This window comes from Haplochromis burtoni, unplaced genomic scaffold (assembly GCF_018398535.1).
Source record: "Haplochromis burtoni strain Fernald_Lab_line unplaced genomic scaffold, NCSU_Asbu1 Contig_1, whole genome shotgun sequence".
In the NCBI taxonomy this organism is placed as follows: domain Eukaryota; kingdom Metazoa; phylum Chordata; class Actinopteri; order Cichliformes; family Cichlidae; genus Haplochromis; species Haplochromis burtoni.
This window is the reverse complement of record NW_024582362.1, coordinates 3,089,423-3,114,429: the sequence shown is the minus strand read 5'-3', so window position 1 is coordinate 3,114,429 and position 25,007 is coordinate 3,089,423. Positions and strand designations below refer to the sequence as shown.

At 43.3% G+C, this 25,007-nt stretch overlaps 2 protein-coding genes across 4 annotated transcripts in view; one reads left to right on the top strand and one right to left on the bottom strand.

Annotated features, from left to right (window-relative positions):
- The window catches only part of arfgef1 (ADP-ribosylation factor guanine nucleotide-exchange factor 1 (brefeldin A-inhibited)), a 58,066-nt gene extending 40,437 nt beyond the window's left edge, over positions 1-17,629 (top strand). For all 3 annotated transcript variants that reach the window (XM_042224628.1, XM_042224612.1, XM_014332189.2), the window contains 26 exons: positions 2,705-2,906; positions 3,001-3,112; positions 4,522-4,727; positions 4,837-4,921; positions 5,061-5,226; positions 5,468-5,619; positions 5,721-5,849; positions 5,945-6,103; positions 6,417-6,561; positions 6,653-6,743; positions 6,912-6,952; positions 7,095-7,264; positions 7,778-7,929; positions 10,389-10,561; positions 10,700-10,860; positions 11,287-11,417; positions 11,667-11,796; positions 11,951-12,086; positions 12,352-12,490; positions 12,858-12,930; positions 13,107-13,266; positions 13,364-13,503; positions 13,601-13,772; positions 13,944-14,082; positions 15,249-15,366; positions 16,211-17,629. In XM_042224628.1, the coding sequence (XP_042080562.1) occupies positions 2,705-2,906; positions 3,001-3,112; positions 4,522-4,727; positions 4,837-4,921; positions 5,061-5,226; positions 5,468-5,619; positions 5,721-5,849; positions 5,945-6,103; positions 6,417-6,561; positions 6,653-6,743; positions 6,912-6,952; positions 7,095-7,264; positions 7,778-7,929; positions 10,389-10,561; positions 10,700-10,860; positions 11,287-11,417; positions 11,667-11,796; positions 11,951-12,086; positions 12,352-12,490; positions 12,858-12,930; positions 13,107-13,266; positions 13,364-13,503; positions 13,601-13,772; positions 13,944-14,082; positions 15,249-15,366; positions 16,211-16,429 (3,701 nt within the window). In that variant the 3' untranslated portion in view covers positions 16,430-17,629. The remainder of the gene's footprint in view (positions 1-2,704; positions 2,907-3,000; positions 3,113-4,521; positions 4,728-4,836; positions 4,922-5,060; positions 5,227-5,467; positions 5,620-5,720; positions 5,850-5,944; positions 6,104-6,416; positions 6,562-6,652; positions 6,744-6,911; positions 6,953-7,094; positions 7,265-7,777; positions 7,930-10,388; positions 10,562-10,699; positions 10,861-11,286; positions 11,418-11,666; positions 11,797-11,950; positions 12,087-12,351; positions 12,491-12,857; positions 12,931-13,106; positions 13,267-13,363; positions 13,504-13,600; positions 13,773-13,943; positions 14,083-15,248; positions 15,367-16,210) is intronic.
- Positions 17,630-17,686: 57 nt separating this feature from the next.
- Positions 17,687-25,001, bottom strand: LOC102293797 (centrosome and spindle pole associated protein 1). Its single transcript, XM_014336526.2, has 18 exons — positions 24,905-25,001; positions 24,233-24,320; positions 23,883-23,994; positions 23,643-23,793; positions 23,437-23,538; positions 23,269-23,327; positions 22,970-23,116; positions 22,755-22,895; positions 22,574-22,672; positions 22,431-22,488; positions 22,214-22,340; positions 21,294-21,427; positions 19,528-19,662; positions 19,419-19,453; positions 19,221-19,284; positions 18,623-18,702; positions 18,427-18,538; positions 17,687-18,209 (listed from the first exon to the last, which is right to left on the bottom strand). Exons 4-18 carry the CDS (start codon positions 23,716-23,718, stop codon positions 18,082-18,084), a joined length of 1,497 nt encoding a protein of 498 aa, XP_014192012.2. The 5' UTR covers positions 23,719-23,793; positions 23,883-23,994; positions 24,233-24,320; positions 24,905-25,001; the 3' UTR covers positions 17,687-18,081.
- Positions 25,002-25,007: the final 6 nt, after the last annotated feature.

Genomic DNA, 25,007 nt, shown 5'->3' with positions numbered 1-25,007 from the left:
TAAAAATAACAGTGAAGACTGTTTGGTTAAATTGCAGAATACAGAACATATAACACGAATGAATACATCAGGACACAAGCCTGTAATATTACTGAAGTCTTCAGAATGAGCTTTGAATGTATGACTAAAGCTTAAATAAAAGGAAGTGTTTGGGTACCTTAATTTTATTTTTTGCCTTGTAGCCTCCGTCTTTTTCAATCCTCCACCTAATGTAGGAAATATGATGCTAATTAAACACTGTTATGCTAATTAAGATTGAATTTTTTTTTTCTTTTATTTGCCAGATTTTTGATAAACGCTCCTATTTCCAAAATGTAGACATTTCTAGCAATAATTTCATAATTCAGGCTTTTAAAGGTTTTTACTGGTTTGCGATAAAGCTCCATCAGCATAGTTGCAATCAGAGGCAGGGTGGACAGCTGGCATTCATCTGGGAGAGCTACAACTCTTAAGAAGAAATGCAAACGTTCATCAGCTCGGTTCCCACCGCTCGAAGCAGCGGGATAATGCCCAGAGGCTGGCGCAGACAGGCTAATCCAGGAGGTTTAATCCTGAAAAGAACGATACCTTAGGCCGAGCTATGATTGAGGCGGGGGGGACTGAAGATATCTTCAGTGTCAGACTGGCCCTTGGGTTTTCAGCACATCGGAGGATTTCTGTTGTTTGCTCAAACTAAGGAAGAGTACAGCTGCGTGAAAGCACTGGAAAGATATCCCAGAAGCCTTCTGGAGCAGCCCATGGGCTAGCCTCAGGCTGGGCTAACAGGGCTAACTAGCATAGGCAGCTGTGTTCGCTCACAGTGGCGCTATTTCTATTTCAAAACTTATGCCACCTCATTAGCAATCTAGCAGGAACTCATAGGTTAGTAGTGGTGTGCGGATCGATACTGAAATATCGATTCTTCCGATACCAGCAATTTATGTTCTAGAATCAATTCTCATATTTTAATATTGATATTTTAGTACTCTGGGCTAAATTTGTAGTTTTTCCATTAAAATGAACGCAGTGGAAAGAAACTATACAATTCGGATCGTCTAATTTGGAAAGAACTACTTCCTCTTACGCCTTTCATAGTCATATGCGGAATACGGCTGTATAAATGTGTGGCAGCCCCTGGCCTGCACACTCACAACAATGGCTGAGCGCAAACAGAGTCCTGTGTGGACACGTTGTTGTGGCAACACCACTGACCTCGTCAAACACCTCCGAGTAAATCACATCACAGAATATGATAAGCTTATGTTGAGGCGAACTGAAGAGGAGGACAGGGACAGGTGCTGCTAGGGCGAGACAGACGTCTCTCGCAGAGTCTATATAATCTATATGATTATTCTGCATTATTAAGCAATAAAAACAAGTTGTCTGATGTCCTCTAATCATTATGAAGCAATATGGTTATGTTATTATTACAATTACATAATACAATTATATATTGTATTATGAAATGCAATGAAACATTAAGTTTTTGTACAGAGTATCGGTATCGGATCAGTATCGCTGATACCACCCTGAATTTTACTTGGTATCGGATCGGAAAGGAAATCAGTGGTATCGCACATCACTATAGGTTAGTATTTGAATTTTGAATGTTACGTTTGCCGCCGAATTTCAGACAGAGAAGTTTTCACTGTTTTCTTTTATTTTACAATGTGGAATATGAATTGTGGTTACAAATAGAGTATAGCAGTACAATATATCACATCCCCTGTTTTTAAACTGTCCCTTGTCTCTCCTTGTGAACGACTTCAAAGCAAGAGCAGGTAACAGTAGAGCAGTATGGAGTGTTTGCTGGAACGTGTTTGTGTCGCTCGTTTTACACCCGTTGTGTCCGTAGGGAGTTTTGTACTAATGTTGGGTTACATAGCTTGTGTTTGAGAGTTTCCTGTTGCCCAGCTACACCCATAGATTTGTAACAAAAACCGTGTTTGAATTTAACCACAACTACTAATAGGTGAAAATGCTGCTGGTTGGTTTTGATGGAAACGTTATAAAGTAGTTCCCCGACGCACAGCTTGTGTTCCCCCATTGTTTTCCCTCCGTTCTGTAAGCCGGGGAGTGGACACAGAGTGCCAGCTCACATTACTGCGGCTTTGTCCTGAATGTTTTAAAGAGTTTCCGATAGGTAATCAGACTCCCTCCGTCTTACAGCGTGGACTCGCTCCAGCAGCAGCAGATCCCTGAGCTTACTCCAGCAGGCTTAAGAAACCAGCCTCTGTTGGTGTCTAAGTTCTTTCTGCTTTCCCTTTGACGACCTGGAGCTTTTCAGATAACCCACCTTTTATAATACCCCTCCCCTCCCTCCTGCCTTGCACCTGCTCTGACAGTGTGAATAAATGTGTGTTTCTGGAATTCATTAAGCTGCGATTGTGCACAGATTCGAGTAACGCTTGCATTCATACCCTCCCTGCCAACAACAACAAAAAATCATTAAGTAGACCTTGGGGTCATTTTCTTTGGTCCAGTTTTCCCCCTTTTAAATGACTGAAGTTTGTCTCCTGCAGTACTAGCTTTAAGTTAGCTGTTTTTTAAGCCTTGAGGCCATGCTTGTGCCAGAGTTTCAATTAAAGGCCTCGCTTCTATGATGTTTGCTGGGAGTTGCAACAATAGACTTTTTTTCTGTTATTATCATATATGTCCACTTATCTGTCGTCCCTTCTGCGTTGTCTTATCTGGTGTATTTTTTTCTTTCTTTTTTATTCCTCAGGCCAAGAGAAACCATCAGAACAAGAAAGCACAGAGTCCAAGGCTCCGGAGACCATAAACCGCTATGGGAGCATTAACTCGCTGGACTCCACAGCCTCGTCCGGTATCGGAAGCTACAGCACGCAGATGTCTGGTACTGACAACCCAGAGCAGTTTGAAGTGCTCAAGCAGCAAAAGGAGATCATCGAGCAGGGCATCGACCTGTAAGGGGTGCCGCTTTCACGGAGTAATCGTTTTATCCTCCGGATAACTGTGGCATTAGCTTCATTAAGTTGTCCTTCTCTGGATCTTCTATAGGTTTAACAAGAAACCAAAGAGAGGAATTCAGTACCTTCAGGAGCAAGGCATGCTGGGTACAACCCCTGAGGACCTTGCTCAGTTTTTGCACCAGGAGGAGAGGCTCGATTCGGTAAGAAGTCATGTGGTTCTTACTTTCAGCTAAAACAGAGTACAGATCTGCTTCTCTGCTCACACCACAACACAGATTTGGGTCCAGACTTTTGGCATGTTGAAGTGGGGAAGCACAAACCGCACAGTGATCTCAGAGCAGGTGTAACGTTTACAGCTTTATTCCAAGACCGGGTTAAGCGAATACGATACTCAGTCACCGACGGCTGATGGTGCCAGAGTTGTAAGTGCGGCTGTGGCACCAGAACAGTTGTTGTATGTGTCGGGGGTGTTATTAAAAATAGCACAAATGAGATTTACTCAAGCGAAGTTATGGCAGGGAGGAAAATGGCTCATTCTAGTAGCATGGAGTGAGTTCCCCACACAAACATCTGGAGATCAGAATCGTTAACTAAAGCTGAGATATGAAATGAAGAAAGTCTAAGAATGTCTAATATTGTAAATATTGCAACAGATGACATATGAGATGGCGTGAAGGGACTGTTTTTCTTCTGTTGCCTGCATCCGCTCGTCAGAACAAGGGTGCAGCAAGCTAACGCTGCAGCCTGTCCTATGAAGCAGGATGTGGCTAATCTATCTTAACTTCAGGATTAACCCTGAGTTTTCAGGACTATCAAGGTGGTTCAGGTCTTGCTGGGTTATATTGCCATGGTAACATGTTGCCAACCTAACCTGCTCTGGAAAATGATAGGTTTGAGATTAAAGATCAGCAGGTATGAAATCGCCTCTTACTGACCAATCAATTGCCTAGAAAAATCCATTCCTGGAAGGACCCCCTGTGTGTGGAGAGCAAGAGGGTCTAACGATGAGGATCAGTGATAAATACAGTTTCTTACACATAACTTACCAGCTACCAGCACCACTTCCCTTTGATGTAAACATGCTAATCATATCCCAGCTAGATTGATAAAGCCTGGGTTACTTTATCATGTTCATGTCCCGATGTTAGGGTAAGTGGATCCATATAACGGAAAGATGTTGAACCTGTTTTGTGGTACAGAGCCCAGATCAGCTACAGTAGGATACTATTAAAGTCTACATCCTGTCCTGCTGTCGCTAGCATGCGCCTGATGCAATTGGCATTTGTAGCTCCAGTAGAAAAAAATGTTGTTTGCATAAAACTGGTAATACCCCACATGATTATTTCTGAAAAGAAATGTTGGTGCTGAGTTTGTCAAATGTATTTTTGGTGCTTCATGCATATTAAGAAATTTCCCAGAGAAAGACAAACTTTGGCACATTTATGGTCATTCCATCTCATTAGAAAAGAAATCTCATCTCAGAACTTCAATCTATTTCAGACACTCTCCCACACACGCAGTAGATAAGAACCAGCACAGACAAATGCTAAATATGTGTTTTACGTTGCGGCACGTTTCACATAGCCGCTGTTTTCTTTTGCTCTGTCAGACTCAAGTGGGAGAATTCCTCGGGGATAATGACCGTTTCAATAAAGAGGTGATGTACGCCTACGTGGATCAAATGGACTTCCAGGGCAAAGACTTTGTCTCTGCGCTGAGGATGTTCCTGGAGGGCTTTCGGCTGCCCGGAGAGGCCCAGAAAATCGACCGGCTCATGGAGAAATTTGCAGCGAGATATCTTGAATGCAACCAGGGGTGAGTTTATGACTCTGGAAATGCTCGCGTTTGGTTCTCTGTGGTCAGTAAACACCGTGCTGTTAAATTAATCTGCTCTCCTACCCTTGCTTTCCTGTCCCTTTCCCAGGCAAACGCTCTTTGCCAGCGCTGACACTGCGTATGTCCTCGCCTACTCAATCATTATGTTGACAACAGACCTTCACAGTCCACAGGTGAGCGCTCCGCCTCAGTGAGGCAACGGCCTTCGGGATGTGTTTAGACAGCAGTCCTTCCCTTAAATATCTGTTCAGCGTAAATCACAGAAGTTAAATAAGCAGCTTTTGACCCGAATCCCTGTTGTTATCTGCAAAGGTTAAGAATAAAATGACAAAAGAGCAATATATCAAGATGAACCGGGGCATCAATGACAGCAAAGACCTACCTGAGGAATATCTCTCAGCCATCTACGACGAGATCGCGGGGAAAAAGATCGCCATGAAGGAGACAAAAGAGCTCACCATGAAATCCAACAAGCAAAGTGAGTCTCAGTGCTGGAGGAAAAGGAGATTGTAGATATTATCCAGAGTCATTACTTGATATCGTTGTTGCTGGAATGGTTTTGGATGAGGCTTGGAGCTATCAGAAATCAGTTATTCTATGAAAAACACTTCTGATTTACACTTTGCGGCAGCTGTTAAAAGAAAAGCTGCAGGGTTTTTTTCACTTTCTGTAAGAAAATAAATAAATAAATAAATATCTGTCTGGGGTTTATTGCTCAGGTGTGGCCAGCGAGAAGCAGAGGCGCCTGCTGTACAACTTGGAGATGGAGCAGATGGCTAAGACGGCCAAAGCTCTGATGGAGGCCGTCAGCCACGTGCAGGCTCCCTTCACCAGTGCCACACATCTGGAGCATGTCAGACCCATGTTCAAGGTAATAACGCCAGCGCATGCACACGTGCTTCAGACACAGCTGTGCACAGACACAGCTGCAAACAAATCATCCTTGCCGTTGTTGTTTGTTTGTTTCCTCAGCTGGCATGGACGCCCTTCCTGGCCGCCTTCAGCGTGGGGCTTCAGGACTGCGACGACACTGAGGTGGCCTCGCTGTGTCTTGAAGGAATCCGCTGTGCCATCAGGATCGCGTGCATCTTCTCCATTCAGGTACTGCAATCTGTTTTGTAGGACTAGTGCCATACCGTATTACAGACCTGGCAGCACGTTGACACAAAGCATTGTTGTTGTTTTGCCTCTCACAGCTGGAGAGGGATGCGTATGTGCAGGCTCTGGCCAGGTTCACCCTGCTCACAGCCACCTCAGGCATTGCAGAAATGAAGCAGAAGAACATTGACACCATCAAGACCCTCATCACTGTGGCCCACACAGATGGAAACTATCTGGGAAACTCCTGGCATGAGGTTCGCTCCACTTATGTCACATGAAACTGGCGTTTGTGTTGGCTCGCAGGAACGTGTTGTTATAATTCATCTCATATTTAAATGATCATCTTTCCCGAGCCTCAGATTCCTCTGGGATATCAATTTGTATATCTAGAACAGAACAGAGACCTGTCTTTACTTTGTTTATAGCTCACATTTTGTAGAATTTTGGTGTTACCCTTTTCCCACTTTATTCTACATATGATAGTTTGCTGCGCTTGCTTGTTTTTTAACTTCTTTCTGCATCTGTTTTTTTCCCCTCCAAATACCTCACTGTTGCTTCTCCTTGCAGATCTTGAAATGCATCAGTCAGCTGGAGCTGGCTCAGCTGATTGGTACTGGGGTCAAGGCACGCTACATCTCAGGGACGGTGCGGGGCAAAGAGGGCTTCATTGCGAGCACGAAGGAGCAGAGCAGCGATGAGTACCTGGGTCTAGGTCAGCGATCATCATTTGAATGCATCGTGCACACAAAGACCAACGTTAAAGCCTAAATCAGCCTAACAACCACCTGTGTTCTGCTCTGCAGTTGGAGGGACTGTGGACCGTAAGCAGATTGCCAGCATTCAGGAGTCCATCGGAGAGACCAGCTCTCAGAGTGTGGTGGTGGCTGTGGACAGGTATGCACCTCCTGCTGTTGTTTGTTTATTTGTAGACTTTAACGTCCTTAAACGAAGCATGCAGTAAATGAACGTAGCAAGGATCACATCCTCTTATCTACCTTTATTTTGGAGTAAAAAGAAATGAAAATACAGCCCAGCTCTTAAGTAATTTGTGTTTCTGTACAGGATATTCACAGGTTCTACCAGACTGGACGGTAATGCAATAGGTGAGTCCAGCTGATCCACTATTATACATGTAATTTCCTTATTGCTTACAAGCAGAGGTACATGCTAGCTATTTTTAATTGGCATGAATCACGTCCTGCACAAACCGCTTTTCATTGCCAACGTTTTCTGTCCGTTCATCAGTTGATTTCGTGCGCTGGCTGTGCGCCGTGTCCATGGATGAGCTGGCCTCGCCCACACACCCGCGTATGTTCAGCCTGCAGAAGATAGTGGAGATCTCCTACTACAACATGGGTCGCATCAGGCTGCAGTGGTCCAGGATCTGGGAGGTTATTGGAGACCACTTTAACAAGGTGAGCGAGGACTAGATAACTCATAGCTTAATAGACTGATCGGGCACAACATTACGATCACTGACAGGGGAAGTGAGTGACACTGGTTTTATAGATATTTCAATATAACTTTAATTTTTTAAATTTATGTTTTGGTAGCTTTGTTCCTCCATAAAGTGTTGGTTTGAAAATCTATCCCAAAGGTTTGCAGGAACTGAGCTACAAAGGCTTGTTTTCCTTCTCTCTCCCACTTTCTGTTTTGTAATGATAAACACCGATTGTTGCCAAATTCTGGCATTTTGATATTCAAGGACTCGTCTCTCACCAAGATTCGAGTCTCACAGCGCAGCTACAACCTGGATTTTGGCGAAGGAGTGCCTGTTATGTGAAAAGTTTATTCAAGAAATGTTAGAGGCTTACTTTTCAGTAAAGGAACAGTGTGTTCTCAGAGAGCCGCACATCATGCGCTGAATTTAGGATAAAAAAATGTGAAAAATAATACAGTATTAACAATATTGTTCTGTCTTTGTGTAGGTTGGGTGCAATCCCAATGAAGATGTGGCCATTTTCGCGGTGGATTCTCTTCGGCAGCTGTCCATGAAGTTTTTGGAAAAGGGGGAGCTGGCTAACTTCAGATTCCAGAAAGACTTCCTGAGGCCTTTTGAGCACATCATGAAGAAGAACAGGTACAGAAGGAGTGCAATCATGTGTGAGTGAGTGATCACGTTAACTCTGCAAGTGGAAATCTGTAGTTCCTGGTGGTGTAAAGACAAGTTAGGAATCGCCCCTTGTTCTTGGGCGCATGCACAGAATGAAATAACGCACTCAAACCTCTCCCTTTAACCTCATCTGCAGCTCTGTGCCTCCCTTCCTTCCTCCCTGTAGCAGTGAGTTGGCATGTTGTTTGCTTTCTCACGTGGGGACGAGTAGCAACCCAGCATTTCAGCTGACCCATTTCAGTCTCTTTGCATTACCCTTTCAGTGAATTCACGTAAAAGCCTCTCTTTCCTCGTTTGCTCCGAATCTATCTCGGCTGGAATTTAAGCAGCTATCATTTATAAATGAGAGCGATTTTCCCGTAAAGGCTGCTGCGCGGCACGTCAAAGAGGAAAGCTGTTTCGTTACAGCACACGTTTCATTGATATGAAATAGGAGTAGCAGTTTAAGTATAAATCCACCCACAGATTGAACAGCCCGAGAGCTTCAACAGAGAGGAGATGGCAGGCAGCCACGTAAACCCTGCAGCGCAGTGTGTCTCGCTCATGCTCGTTCATGCTGCCTTCCCCTGTGTCGGTGTGTGTAATGGTGAGTGGAGGCAGAACTCCTCTCTCATTCATAGCTACGGAGCAATTAGGATTGCTCTTCACTGAGGCCACAACTCTAGCCAAAGCTGGAATAATCATTCTCTCTGAGAACAGGGCTGTGGATGTCATCAAGAGCCTTTAAAGCTAATTGAAATCAATGACGGGATTCATTTTCTTCTCTTTAAAAGGGACCAATTATGCAGGCACCAGCTCCATGTTTTTCTTCTTTGACTCTTCTAGAGTAGCTTTGCTGTCATCCAGAGTTCAAAATAATGCTTATTTAGTTTATATTGTGCCTCGATGCATTCTGTCAGAAAGTCTCCTTATTTTTCACTTTCATTGTTATTGTTTGCTGGGTGATGATGTCACATGCTTTTACGACAGTCCAGCCGTACTAAGAGTCCGAGGAGCGCTAAGCACGGGGGAATAGCGATTTCCAGTGTGATTCAGAACCTCTGTAGCTCTAAGGATCAATTCCTAAATTAATAGGGTGGATATACACACACACACACACACACACACACACACACACACACACACACACACACGTTAATTTCAGGAAGTTGTTAGAAGTCTGTGGTATTATGTTGCTAAAGTATACATCTCCACTGAGGCGGTCTAGGAGGAGACTGATCTATACTCTGACATATTGTTTACATCCTTTAGGGGTTTTAGATTAGGAGGTAGCACATTATAAGACATGTACCTGATATGGAGTATGTTAGGAGATTCGACTGATATTGGCAGAAGCATGTAGCCTTTGACACAGGTCAGATCCATGTATATCAGTTAGGTTATTTGGCCACTAGAGGGCTGTGATGACCACCTAATTGCTGATCTTTGCTAATATTGAGATATTAGGCCTTTCTGTTGTTTTGGATAAGCAGATATTCCTGCCAATGTGAGATTTCATTAAGCCAGAGCATTTAGTTATTGTTGATGTATGATGTTGAAAAGTAATGGTTGTTATATTTGTCATGTAATTATTCTCCCTGTTTTCTTGTTATTTAGAACCACAGACATACGCACCGGGTGCGTATGTCTGCATCGCACCCTTATACTCTCACTGAGTATGCCAGTTGCTGTACTACTGGCCTGCTGTTCAATCAGTTAATGTTCATTAAAGTATATCTGGAAAGCACTCTCTGTGCCCCACTCTCTGACTGGAGTCCTTGTCCTGAGGCAGCTATCACACCGGCATCCCAGTGATAACTCTAACACATTCACTGCCTGAAACAAGCTATGTTAGCTTTTATTCCTTTAAGGCCATCCTCTCCTTAAGAGTGTGTCTTTATGGCGTGGATGTGATCCGACCTCCATCCAACCAAACTATCACGTGCACCTTACAGGCTGAAGTTAAAAGCTTTTCTGTAGTCACATCCTGTATGCTTAGCATTGTGGGATGCATCAGGGGTAGCATGTTCTCCAGCAGTCCAGAGCACAGCACCTTCTTCCTGTATGTACTTTTGTTGCTCTCACCCCAGACACATCTATCAATACACTTCAAGTACACCTGTAAGTTTTTTTTTGTATGTGTTAAGAAGCCAAACTAAAGAAAAGCTACAAGTTTATAAACTCATCAACTGATTTGGACCAGAGTAAACAAACCATTGGTGTGAAAATATCCTAAGACTGCTTCTGATTGGCTTCCATCCTTAAACAGAAGGTTTAAACTGTATAACAGGATGTTACTACATATACTATGTATGTGGTATACTAAATATTTGTTTACTTTATTCCTCCTATTTTGCGGCTCCTCCTTTCCTGTTCTTTTTCCTCTTTGTTTTGACCCCTTCTCCTTCTGCTTCATCACTCACCTCTTTACTCTGTCTCCCATTCAGGTCTCCCACCATCCGAGACATGGTGGTGCGCTGTATCGCCCAGATGGTTAACTCCCAGGCAGCGAACATCCGTTCAGGATGGAAAAACATCTTCTCCGTCTTCCACCTGGCTGCCTCTGACCAAGATGAGAGCATCGTGGAGCTGGCCTTCCAGACCACTGGTCATATCGTCAGTAAGTCCAACAACCTCTCCAACTTATTTTATCCTTAACCACTTCCATTTCCCTTGTAGTCAGCAGACTGATTTAATTTGCTTCCCCTGTACCCCCACCACTCTTCTAATTTTGCTCCCTCCTCTGTCTGCCTCCTAGCGAATGTATTTGAAAAGCACTTTGCGGCTACAATCGACTCCTTCCAGGATGCCGTGAAGTGTCTGTCAGAGTTTGCCTGCAATGCCTCATTCCCAGACACCAGCATGGAAGCCATCCGCCTCATCCGACACTGCGCCAAATACGTCTCAGATAGGCCACAGGTCAATACGAGTCCTCGTCTTATACAGATCGCTTAATTTAATACTGTACGGGAGGCGTGTTGTGATTGATTATGATGCAAAATGCACCGACTTGTGCATCAGCTCAGATAGTCAGAATATAAATGGTTGGTTGAAGCAGCAAAAAAATTCAAGTCATAACAAAGACATCAATATAGAGACACTATTAAAGATAATGCATTTAAGATACATGACATTAGCATTAAGAATATATATGTAGTTCTGTAATCTATCCTACATCTACTACTGTCTGCAAAAAAACACCACCTTCTTGTGCTTGACGTAATAACTTGAGAACATGTGCAGTGCGTACCAGGGGCATGAACAAAATATGTATGGATGTGTGGGAGGATTAATTGTCTCCTGAGGCAGAAATGGTGCAGTGGTGAACTCATATTTCTCTGGCAGGCCTTCAAAGACTACACCAGTGATGATATGAATGTAGCGCCCGAGGACCGTGTGTGGGTGCGGGGTTGGTTCCCTATTCTCTTTGAGCTCTCCTGCATCATCAACAGGTGTAAACTGGATGTCAGGACCAGGTAGGCGGGATTTACCTTTTAGCTTGCTGTTTAGGAGCTTATAGGGTGGGTACCTGTATGCACAAGTGTGCTTTTAAAACGCTTTCACATTTCAGCTGATTGGAAATGGAAAATTTGCATGGGCTTCTGCATAGTCCTGCTGCACAGCTGGAGTTAATGCTAGATTATAGACTTTAAAGACTTAAAAACACATCATCTATAGTATTAAGAAAAACAAAATGTGCATGTGTGTGTCTGCGTATTTCCCAGGGGGCTTACAGTGATGTTTGAAGTGATGAAGACCTATGGGCACACCTTTGAAAAACACTGGTGGCAGGATCTGTTCAGAATTGTCTTCAGGATCTTTGACAACATGAAGCTGCCCGAGCAACAGACTGAGGTACACAATAACGCTTTCATCCACATCCTCTGCTTCACATCCTGTGTTTGAACGGCTCAGCCAGATGCACTCGGAAAATGTCAGAGCACAATCTTTAATCTCCCGGTATATTTGTTTTTGGTCTCATGCTGAAACCTTCTCACTGCGCCCTCAGAAAGCAGAGTGGATGACGACTACCTGCAACCACGCACTTTACGCCATCTGCGATGTCTTCACCCAATACTTTGAGTCCCTCAATGGCGTCCTGCTGGATGACATCCTTGCTCAGCTCTACTGGTGTGTGCAGCAAGGTGAGTGCACATCCCTCTTTTTGGCTAATGTTTACAGGCAGAATTATCTAAAAAGTGGCAGAATAAAGGGGCAGGGAGGTGTGCAGCTCACTTAGGTGGGCCAGACCAGTGAAAACCCCCTTTCTGTCAATGTCAAGTAGTTTAGCTGCACAGTTAGTCCCTTAGGTATTGCAATATAAGGAAACATCTCTCCTCTCCAATTCACCGTTTCCTTATCTCTTCCCCCTCCTCCTCCTCATCCTCCTCTTATCTTCTTCTTCTGCAGATAATGAGCAGCTCGCCCGTTCAGGCACAAACTGTCTAGAGAATGTGGTCATCCTTAATGGAGAGAAGTTTTCCCCAGAAACCTGGGACAAGACATGTAACTGCATGCTGGACATCTTCAAGACAACAATCCCACACGCGTAAGCTGCTGCCAAAAACACACCCATGCTTTTGAATGCAGCATTTAATCCCTGCGGTTATTCTTATAGCAGTGCTTAGTTGCAAAATGAAAGCGGCAGATCGAATTAAAGAATAAAAGTCTTAATTTTTCGCTTTGTGCGTCTAGATTTTAATGTTTCACTCTCAATTCAGTGTAATCACATTCTTTCAGATTATGTATAATTAAGTTAAAAATCATAATGGATTTTAAATTAAGACCTTGGTTGGTTTAATCGGCCGGCCGTCTCTGGTACTTTTCTATAATGAAAGCTGGATGTTGTTTATTACCCTGCATGAAAAGATGAATTTGTTGGGTTTTATTGAATGACTAATTCTCCTGTCTCAAAGGCTTTTAACATGGAGACCAGCGGGGGCAGAGGGAGAGCACTTATCAACACAGAGCCTGCCTGACAAACAGCTGGTACTTTTCATTTATATCACTAATTATTTCTTTCCTGTGCTTGTTGCAGGTGATGAAATTGTTGCATTTTTGCTTTCCTTTTTAAAACGAGAACACAAGTTAGATTTTCTATAACTGATTGATTTACACGTACAGCTCTTGCATTATAGCAGTACCTCTGTTTACTTTGCTCCCAGGACTCAGTTTCCCAGAAGTCATTGGACATCCAGTCGCGCTCTGATGACCAGCATTCCATCAGCAGCTCCGACAGAGCTGCGATGGAGAATCGTCGGCAGAGTCAGTACAGCTCAGCCTCAGGCGTGACCGAGGACGGTCCAAGGAGTAGGACCCAAACAAGTCAGTCTGCCACTTCACTCAGAGATTTTTGACCCCTGTGTGTTTTTTGCCTGCGTACATTTTCTGATTAACTTCCCCCTCCTTGCGTATCCCACAGAGATCCAGGAGCAGCGTTTATTCTCGGCTTTACTCATAAAGTGCGTCGTGCAGCTGGAGCTGATCCAGACCATCGACAACATCGTCTTTTTCCCCGCCACCAGTAAGAAGGAAGATGCGGAGAACTTTGCAGCTGCTCAGGTACAAACAGCTGTTTTCTCCCACTCCTGCGTAGAAATGCGGCCGTGTTTTGTTTTTGTGTTACAAAGTAATGCATCATTCATTTGTCTTTTCGCAGCGGGATGCTGTGTGTTCAGTAGACGTCTCCGTGGAGACCCAGGACCAGGGAATGTATCGCTACCTGACCTCTGAGCAGCTTTTTAAGTTGCTGGATTGCCTGCTGGACTCGCACCACTTTGCCAAGGCTTTCAACTCCAACAACGAGCAAAGAACCTTGCTGTGGAAAGCAGGTAGGGCGAGAGAACATGGGCTCCATCTTTTCTCCTTTGCTTTTGATCATGTAGTCAAAAATTACAGTAACACCAAGTCTGTTTCGAGTCTCTTTAGGTTTGACAGACAAAAACTCGAAAACTTTAATATGCTGAGCTGTAAAGACTTGCTTGCGTTTGTTCATTTTGAAGGTTTCAAAGGAAAGTCGAAGCCCAATCTCCTGAAGCAGGAGACCAGCAGCCTGGCATGTGGGCTGCGCATCCTGTTTCGCATGTACACAGACGAGAGCCGCCGGGACGCCTGGGAGGAGGTCCAGAGACGACTGCTCAAGTAAGGACCGCATGCTATCCTGATGGGCAGCGGTAACGTTACATCTACTGAGGCAGTCAGTGGAGCTGAGTATAAACATCCCAAATCTTATTATTGGCTCAATATTATTATAGTAATCTATTAGAGGCTATAAGGAAAAGGACTGGCTTAACCCGTCGTCTAAATGTACGTGAGTCTATTTGCATTTATTCTGTAGTTATAAACTATTTTATTGGTCAAATGAAGCCCAAGACGTCTGAAGGAAAGGGCTGTTCTGTTGTCGCTATGACATTGGGGAGGGTTGTTGAGATTTCGGTAACTGTAGTCGGTTACTTGTGGCGAAGGCCCAGCATGTTAGCTGCTTTGAGGTTGTCTGAAGTGGATGCTGTGTGATGTTTGGATCCAAAGGAATCAGCGCATAAGATGTTTCATTGTTCAGTCAGCACTGCTGTCATCACACTGTCTTTATTCAACGCCTCACACACTGCTGTCATCCCATTTCTCTCCCTGCCTCGCCTTCATATTGATGATGATGTCAAAATGAAGAAGAATCATTGCTCGTCTCTCCTAGTTGCATTCATTATTAGAGAGGAGATAAGAATGGATGCGGGTGGAGGAGGCTAGTGCCTGCATGCAGATCCTAATTCACTGAAATGCTGCTGTGTGTCACTTAAAACACCACATCAGCAGCACAGGCTTATGTCTGAACTCCACACAAGCACTTTTTCTGTTTACCAGAGGCCACGCAGCTCACATGCTAGTTTGATTAGCGCAGGGACCAAAGCAGATTTGGGTGGCCATTAAGTCACAGAGGCGGGAGAGCTGTGAGTGTGAAGGAGGGAGGAGAGGAGGAAGTGGATGTTGTCAGGCAGCTGCAGGATCAAAGACAAAAAGGTGGCTTCAGTTTTCCTTGAGCTTTAAGTGTGGAGAAAAACATCCAATTGTTTTCATACCAGCCTCAGTCGGGGGTTTTAATTAGCAGTCGTTGAGCTAGAGCAACCTTCATCATCCTCGCAGCAATTTTTCATGTGACAAGTGAGGCGGGGGATGCAGATGTTGCCTTGCTACAGTACGTTAGAAAACAACACAGGAATCAGAAGCACTTTTCTATGTTTGACTTCATATTTGACTTCCAGGCTTGTTCTGTTCGGTGTGTTAATCCAGATTTCTTCTTCTCTTTCGTGTAGCGTGTGCAGCGAGGCTGTAGCATACTTCTTGGCCCTGACCTCAGAAAGCCACAGAGAAGCGTGGACCAACCTGCTGCTGCTCTTCCTCACCAAGGTGCTAAAGATCAATGATGAAAGGGTAAGAAGCCAAAACACCCACTGATGCTCTTCCTCGCTGCTGCGCACACACAGACAAGACCTTTGAAGGCTACGTGTGATGTAGCTTAATACTTAATACTTATATTTTTTTTGTATTTTGTTGGTGTCGGAGGCAAAACAAACATATTTTTGGCCATGTGTGCTGTTACATATGCTTGCACATATCCTGTTAGGCATACAACAAACAAAACTGAGCAGGCTAAACCTTAATCCCACTACATTCATCATCATGTTTTCCTTGAGTATTATGGTATGGGAAATGGTGGTTGAAGATAACAGCAAAATTATTACAATCAAGTGAAATGAACTCATCTTACTGCATTTGAAATAGATGCTTCAAAGATGGAGACCTGGTCTGCAAACCATTGCAGTCAGAGGCGCATGAAGATGATAATAAAATGGAAACGTGACAGAATTAGACTATGGTCTGTTTGCAAGTAAATGGGGTCAAATTGGTATTTACATGCAATGTGTTGGTGATAAATTGGGGGAAAGATCTGTTGCCCTCTATGCCACCTTATGCTCAGAGTCCAACCAGAACCTCATACATCTGAATCAAAAATTCAGAAAGTCCTCCACAAAATTTGATGCAATTTGACTGCAAAAGAACACAAACACTTTGCAACCTTGCTTTCATATATAAATATATGACCAGATTACAACCAATTGGCAGCCAGTTAAGTCATGTTCCCTAATGCAAAGAGATTGTAGAGTGTTGCATTCATCAGCAGCATGTTGGCAAAAAGAATATGAGCATGTGTTTAAAGATCTAACTTCTCATTGTCTTCCTCTGTCTCTTCCTGCTCTCTCATCTCACCTTGTAGTTCAAAGCTCATGCATCCAGATACTACCCTCTTCTGTGTGAGATCATGCAGTTCGACCTGATCCCCGAGCTCCGAGCTATCCTAAGAAAGTTTTACCTGCGTATCGGCATCGTGTTTAACATTGCACAGCTGCCAGAGCCTCAGCAGGCCCGTGAGCCAGAGACTGACATGGAGGTTGGGGAGGAGGTTGGGGAGGAGGCTGGGGAGGAGGCCCAGTGACGCTGCACCGCAAACAGCCTGGAGCACGAAGCTCTACCGAGGCCTCCGTCGTAGATTCGCATGGCCGTGCTGGTGCTCTGTGCTGCCTCAGGGGCCTCGGTGTGTTTTTATGCCGAACACTTGATTTAAAATTGGCTGATTGTCAGTCAGTTATCTGTTAACATCCACCCGCTCCCTTAACCCTGTCACCACACACACAGACACGCCTGTACACACAAACAGCCCAGACGGAGTCCTTGCTAACACTATAAAAACATGTCTTGTACCATGTGTAGCGATGCCTCTACTGGATAAAACTACTGATAACCAACTGACAGTTATCCATATCTGATCTGCTCAGAAGGAAGATATAAAAAAAAAAAAAAGGTGTGCTTCTTACTGTATATTTAAAACAAAGAATGAATGGTTTCAGCAACATGCAAAAAGACATATTCTGCAACTATGACAGTGACGTTTGTCACACGTTGATAGTAATGATCTCTCTGTCTGCACTGCAGATGGCTAACATTAGTATGGATAGCCTCTTGGATGATACTAGTTGTACAGATCTGATCTGCCGTTGTGTAATATAATCTTATAAACACTAAATTTCTTTTATTTTTGTTTAAATTTGTTTTCCTTCTCTGGATTTGCTGCACTTGAGCTGTTTTGTTTTTGTTTTTCAAATGCACTGGAGATTTTACTTTTGTGATAATTTATTTGACTGTACCACCTCCTGCAGATTGTCCTAAACAGTACGATTTGTAATTAAACTAAGACCGCGGAAAGTGATGGGTTAAATTATTCCATTTTATATGTTATGAGGTTTTTAACCGAAATAGACGATAACGGGGCTTCTATAACTGGAAGACGACAGCAAACTGATTCTAGCTGCTTTTTTTGAGTCACTAGTCTGTTTTCATGTGAGTTTAGTTTTCACTCTTGTGTATAAAAATCAGAAGTTAATAATATATTTAATGGTTTTTTTCTTTGGTCTGGGGGAAAGATATATGTATAGAGAAAATGACAAATGTTAGCTGTGCTTTAAGTATGACTGGGGTGCATTCCTGCTCATGGATGTAGAAAACAAATGTATATGATACAGCAATGTAAAGTTTTCTATGTTGCAAAAGAATATGTACAACTTTCTGTACAATACATCATCTGGCATTCTAATCAGGTTCTAGGTCAATAAAGTTTTTGAACTTGGTTGATTTGAAATGCTGAATCACTGAATTACAGTTGCTGCCAGCTGTTTAATAATGATCAGCCAGGACAACATTACAGTAACATTTTTATTGCTCAAAAACACCATGACTTTATTCATTAACTGAATCCCACCTTTACAAAATGCTAATGTGCTAAATGTAGAAGGTAAAGAGGAATTGGCCACAGTGAGTTTTGTATTAACTGTTTCTTCTGTGATCTAATAGTCAATGTTTTTACAGACTCTGGTCTCCAATGAGAGCAAATAGAAACAGCACACAAGTAAAGTGTAAGTCAGTAAAGCACTGCACAGGAAGGACATCAGTTCTCATGAGAACCCCCACCTGCATTTGCAGAAAAGGTGGCTGTGCATTTCCAGTTTAGAGAGCCACCAATGGGAGCTGTGCAATGCAGTGTTTAAGTTTGTGTGGAGCTCCCATCCGCCTGTTTATCCTGTTGCTACAGCCTCACTGCTTTACAGCGTCTGACGTTCCAGGCCGCAGCCACAGTTCCGTGGCAACAGTGTCCACAGAGACACGCCTCCCCATGGCAGAGCCCAGCGACGACATGTCCTCTTCATCACCGGGCAGCCAGTCTGTAGGGTACAGGGGCATATCCATCACTTTTTTTTTTCTATGATACTAAAAAACGCTTAAAATTTGCACATGTTGCTAAAAGCCAACAAGTATATAAAGTGGCACGCTTTTTATGTTTCACTAATTTATACGGTGTTTAAGATTAGCTCCCACTTGCTATACTAGTTATAAGCCTGATCATTTAAATGCTTCCTGTAGTGAATTCTTTCGTCCTACCTTTTACGCTGTGATCACCAGAGTGGGAGTCTGGCCTCGTAATGTGGCATTTGTTCTGGTTGTTGTGACTGGGTACTGCTGGCAGATTATCACCCCCCTTGTCAGCCACCTCCTGTAAATATATACAGAGCTTTGATATCTTAATGATGGTGATCCTTTTGATCTTAGTAAAACACAAGATGCATATCAGACATACATCATAGTTAAGTGCCGTCCTCTCCTGGTGCTCTGCTGAGGGTTGAAGGGATCTCTGCTCACGTGCCTCACCACTGTAACCTGACAAAAACCCAATAGCCATGTATCATTAATTGCAAATGTCTTTACAGCCAAACAGATGGTAGGGACCTAAACTTTATTCCGTTTATCCATGCATAATATGAAAATAGTGAGAAAACCCTGAGCTTGAAAAGTATTCAAAAGCCATCAGTCTTTTTTTCTCTAATGTACCAATTGCCTGTGCTCTGGGAGTCTGCTATCACCACCCTGCAGCTGGCGTAGTCACCTTGCAACTAGCACTGGCACCAGCTGCAACACAGACAGCTGGCTGGCACGCACCACAGTTAGCCTGGCAGAGAAACCAAGAGCTAAATTGGCCTGGCACACAGAGTGTCGTAGAAAGGTATTATGAGGTTGTATGTAGAGGACTTCCCAAACCGTGTCACCTTTATGTAAAACATCTGGTGCTTTTGGGATTTTTTTTCAAAGTCTATTGTGTCCCCAGTCATGTGAACACAAGAAGGGAAATAAATGAGAAAGACTGTTTTTACAGACGGACCATATTCTGCCAAACTCACCAATAAAAGAACTCTCTGATGGCAATATGGGGTTTCTGTGAGTGGCACGTCCAGGGTTCTTGATCTGGGAGGAGACACAAATGCAGACAGAAAACAATAAAATCTCTACAATTAACAAAATTAAGCCATGCAAGACTGAATTATCTGCCAGGGTGAAAGTGCAGAATATAGTTACTGTGTAATGTGCTGATCACTTACAGGATAATAATGACCTAGTTGACGGCCCAAGAAGTCTACAGAGGAAGACAGAAGGAGGAGTTAGAGGACAAACATTTGAGGTGAAACTGATTTGTATTTGCTCACTGACCATCTTCCTGTCTCCTCATTAGCCTGATTTTGTGCTGTTGTTCACGTAGAAGGGCCTGCTGCTGAATGTCCAGACTTTGTGTGTCTGCGGGAGGGTCAGGGTACAGGGTTCGAACCTCCTCACGAGATGTCGTACCTGCAGGATAAAAGCAAGCTACGTCACATCAGGGATTGTTACTATAGGGCAGCTCTAGGCAAAGCAATTGACTAATAAATTAAATATTTGCATCAGTAAAATAATAAACACAGAGCAAAAAAAGTGTTTAGTGAAGCCAAAAAAAACCATCTAGTCCTTTATCCTCTTTTGTTGGTTTTACGGCTTGCAGCTCTGAGTGTGTTTCAGACTCCAGTTTGGGAACACATCCAGTCATTTCTTTGGTAGCTTACATGAGATTCACTGTACACATGGGCAAACTGTCCGTCACTGACCGAGGCCTCAAATGACCTCATGAGATTAAAGTTTTGGTTTAGATAAAGGGAGATAGAGCACTAGTTAAAAGTCTAAACCATTTGGTGTCCTCCACACTTACAAGAACAGCATGACCAAAGTGATTGTAAACAGAATCAACACTGACTTCCTCTATGTAGCTTAGTACTGAGAATAAAAGAAAAGCATTATTAGACGTATTTGTTCTTCTTCTTCTTCTTTCGGCAGCTCCCTTTAGAGGTCGCCACATTGGATCATCTGCCTCCATCTCCCCATTTCTAGCATCCTCCTATGTCACAGCAACCCCCTGCATGTCCTCCTTCACTTCATCCATGAATCTTTTCTGTGATCGTCTGCAAACATCATCATCCACAGAGACTTTTGCCTGATCTCATCTGTCAGCCTCTCTGTCACCAGTGAAACAAGAAGGGGCTCAGAGCCTATCTCTGATGTAATTTCACCCCCCAACTGTCACTCCCACCGCACACTTCACTATTGTCTTGTTGTCCTACATGCCCTGCACCACCATCACATACTTCTCCGCCCCTCAGGACTTCCTCATGCAGCACCAGAGTTCCTGTCTAGGCACCCTATGATATCCACAGAGTGCCACTCAATCAGTCCTTCTCTACACTTCTCCATCTTATTCCTCTGTAGTTACTCTCTTCACATCAACCCCGTTCTTTAAAAGTGGTACGGTTTCACTTCATCTCCATTCCTCAGAAATCCCCTCACTCTCCAAGATTGTGTTAAACACTCTTGTTCAAAAGTCCACGGCCCTCGCTCCTAGACCTCTCGATGTCTCCCATCACCTTCCTCTTCAGAGTTGCCCTCACTTCCTCCTTGCTGATTCTGTGCACTTCCTGATTCTCTAACTCCATTTTCATCCACTTTCTGTCATTAACTTCATTCATGAGCTCCTCGAAGTACTCCTTCCATCTTCTCAACCCACTCTCTTCACATTAGCACATTTCCACCTCTATACTTAATCACTCTAATCTGGTGGACATCTCTTCCAGCACAATTTCTCTGCCTAGTCATTCATTACAAGTCATGTTCTCCTTAGTGTCCAGCCTCACATACAACTCACTACAAGCCTTTTCCTTTGCCAGGGCCACCTCTCTCTTTGCTGTGCGCCTAGCCTTCCAGTACTCTTTTCTTCAGCTCTCCGACTATCCCACTTTTTCCTTTGCCAGCCTCTTCCCGTGAATACATTCCTGAATCTATTATTATTTGTGCAATGAAAATTAAATCAGACTTACTTCAGGTTGGTACATTGTAAGAACAACAGTGGTTCAAAGAAGCATTAAAAGCTGTGCCAAAGCTGTGTCTTTTATTACCTCTGTGTTTAAGCTGGATGAACTCCCTGATGTTTTGCCTGTTAGCATGTGCATCAACTGGAGAAGGACTCCTAGCTGAAGACAGGACAGCTTCTCTATGTGCAGATTTAAGGCCCTCCGCCCTCGGTCGTCTTCTACACATGAGCAAAGGAGGAAAATCCCAAATTAAACAGAACAACTACCTCTAATAACAAACAGATGTCTGTCTGAAAACGTAGCAGCAGTTCACTATGCCAAATGCTTTCTAGTTGTGCACAGTAACTATACCATTTAGCTCCACCTGCTGCACTGTCCCTGCAGTGACATAAATTAATTCTGCATTGCTATAAAACAATGAGGGCATTACGCTTGACCTGTACTTGCTGAATACATTCCAAAGCTTTTATGTTCCCTAAAGCGCTGGTCCTTCTGTGTGAGCAGTCTGTGACAAAAGAAAAGCCCAGAGACTGGCACCAGTTCAAAGGCATTTCTCAGATGATTTGCTGTAAACTTGAATACAAGCACAGATTAACAAGTGGCTTGTAAAACATTCCTGTAATTTAGCAGGGAGGGATGCAGTTACTCGACATATCGTGCTGGGCTTGGTAATAATGGGTTGAGAATATTCTAAGTAGCAACATGGTTACTGTAGTGCTCCACAGCAATTCACTGAGGAAAGACATGGGTCACTTCATTTTTTCCAAGCACAGTAATACATACTTCACTACAAATATCAAATCAAGATCACACTTTAACAGCCCAGAGTTAGTATTGTGTCTTCACTTCACAACATCTGGGGGTTAATTGGGTTAAATTCAACATAGCAGCGTCTCTAAATGACTGATTGTAAGCCTGGCACAAAAGATAGAAATCCCTGTTATTTTGGGTCTGTTATACCTGCACACATCCCCCTGCTGTTCAGTGCTGCCTGACTGCTGTACCTGTTTACCAGATTGTAGTGGGTCTCGTGTGAATCCGTGCGACCCATCTGAACCTCCAGTTGTCGCTGCTCTTTCCTCAGATAACCACGGAGGGCTGACAGCTTTCTGATTACTTCCTGTTGATCATCTGAAGCATGACAGGGGAGTGAAGGCAGAGCAAGGATCAGAAAAATAAATGTTTATGATTTGCACGCACACAGGTTAAGACAAATCTTACCCTGCTGGCTGGGAATTTCATCGGGTGGTCGGTGGTGCGGTGCTGACACTGAGCGATTCTGTGAATGCATGTTTTTTTATTATAGAGTTATCATAAAGGGCAAAATGTGAAAATATTTGCAATCTTTGCAATGAGTTACTCACAGTTCTGGATGACCGCTGGCTCAAAACAGAGGAGGGCCTATATGGCGCAAGATTTGCCAGCTTTTTCTGCAAGGTTGGGATAGGCGGAGAGGGCTGCCTCTGCAGGACAACAAGTAAAATGTCATTCTTTGACAAAGACACAGCGAGCTATAGCACTCCTGTCTTTTCGTGCTTACTGTACCTCATAATTCAACCGTGAGTCTTTCTCCACCCTGGTGGTCTGAGGTACCTTCTTAGTCTCGTTTTCCTGCATCACCACCTTTTCTTGCTTCTGGCGATGTGTTTCAGCTTCATGGATCCAGCCTTGGTTTTTCAGCTTATGCTGCAGAGAGTAGATAAAACTATAAAGAAGGAGAAATGATGAAGGACTCTTTATAAAAGAAACAAGCTCATCACCTCAGTCCTCCTTTTCTCTTTCCTTTGCTCCTCCTCATATTCCTCCTGTAAGCGTGCCCTCTGCATGGCCAGCCTCTTCTCTTCTTTCGCCTCCTCAATTCTAATCTGTTCTCTTTCCTCTTGCTGTTTTCTCTTGTTTTCCTCTATCTGTTTGAAATGCACAGTTACAGTTAATTTACAACTTTTTTAAAGTGCTGAGAATACAGGTTGCTGTAAGTCTAAAAGCATTTCATTTCATCCTGCAGTTGATCAGTACCCTCTCCTATCATCCATCTACAGACTGAGGCCCCGGGACCTACCTGCTGTTTCAGGGCTGCTCTGTAACTGTCCTGCTGTTGAAGTGTCTCATCCTTGAAACCTGTAAAGGTGAAAACAATTTAAAACAGAAAAGACAGAAAGCCATAAGCTATAGATCTACAAAGCATATAAAATGCACAGCCACTGAAATATTAGGAAGATAACATTACCTGTTAGTCGATGGGAAATGGGAGAACTAGTTTCAGTGCCAGGAGTGGGCACAGGATTCCTATATGATGCCTCATTGATCCTGTGCATGTGATTCAGGTCACCTAAAGGCAGCAAAACATTCATTAAAACATGTTACATTAATATCTGTTGATCAAACACATTAAATTATCTGGCCTCCGGCGAACACCATTACAATAAAACTTACTAACAAGGTTGCCTTTTTGGTCTCTAATTGGAGCGCCTCCTCCTCCACTTCTCCCCCAGGGGTTGTATGCCCTCATCTCAGCCTGTATCTTGGCATTGAGTCGTGCTGTTTCTTCTTTCTCTAGTCTTCTATGCTCCTCTCTTTCTTTAATCTGGGCCCCAGACACAATTTTCAAAGGATGAAACCATGACACCGCTATAACAGAACATGTGGTTTCTTCATGGAGCTATAACAATGTACCTGCTGTCTGAGTGTCTCTTGGTAGCTCAGTACACTCTCTCTCCTCTGCTTTGACTTTTCTGCATGAAGTTCTTCAAAAACCAGAGCAGATGCTCCATGTTGATGAGTTTCTCTGGAAGCAGACAGAGTAGCAAATGGCAAGGAGATATAAGTACAGAAGGTAGTGATAAGTATTCAGTTTGTGAAGACCCTCTTCCGGAAGAGAGAAAAGATCTACTGGGTTGCTGCTAGCAGAGATAAGGGCATTTAATGCAGCTTTACTGAATAAAATCTATATTAACATCAACATGCTGAAAAAATTAACATGTTTTACAAAAAAAAACTCCAAAGGTGCTGGGAAGGTCACTGACTCATTTTGGCCACTGGATCTGAGAGGACGCGTTCTCTGAGACAGAATCTTGGAATTCTCAGACTGCCGATTCCCCCCGGGCAGACCATCTGATGTAGAAAATACAAAAATATAAGATAAAGAATGCACACGATTCAAGAGCTTCATGAACTATCTGCTGCCACTGACTGCCACAAACAAAGCTCAAATAAAGAGCAGGAATTTGGCAGTAATATTAAAATAGAAAAGAAATAACTGTAACCAAACACACCACTTGCATATAGTATTATCATTAATGTTGCCTTCAGCTGTAGAAAAGGAGAAACAGTAACATTACTGTTTTCATGAATGTTGCTTTAAGCTTTTCTGAAGCTTAAAGCGACATTCATATGATTTGCATGGAGGTGACAGTTGCGTTAAGTGCAGCAGGTCATCTATCACAGTAAATGTAAGGGTTTATTTTAATTTCGTTAATAGGTTGTTGCAGTTTCTTTGTAATGTTGACTTTACACAAACTGGATAGCAACACGTTTTTCAACTCCAGCAATCTAAACATCACCACACTGAAATCAAACCAGTCGTTGTCTGCTTTAAAAACTGCTAGCAATAATCAACAACATAAGTCTAAAAAAATGTGGATAAAAACAAGAAACATTTAGTAAATACATATTTGTGAAACAGATAGTTACATTACTTGGATTGTGAGGAAGATGAGGATCTAATGGATTCCTGGTTCCATAGTAGTAATAATCTGCATCATATGGAGTCTTGTAATTGTGAGGTACAATGGGAGGTAA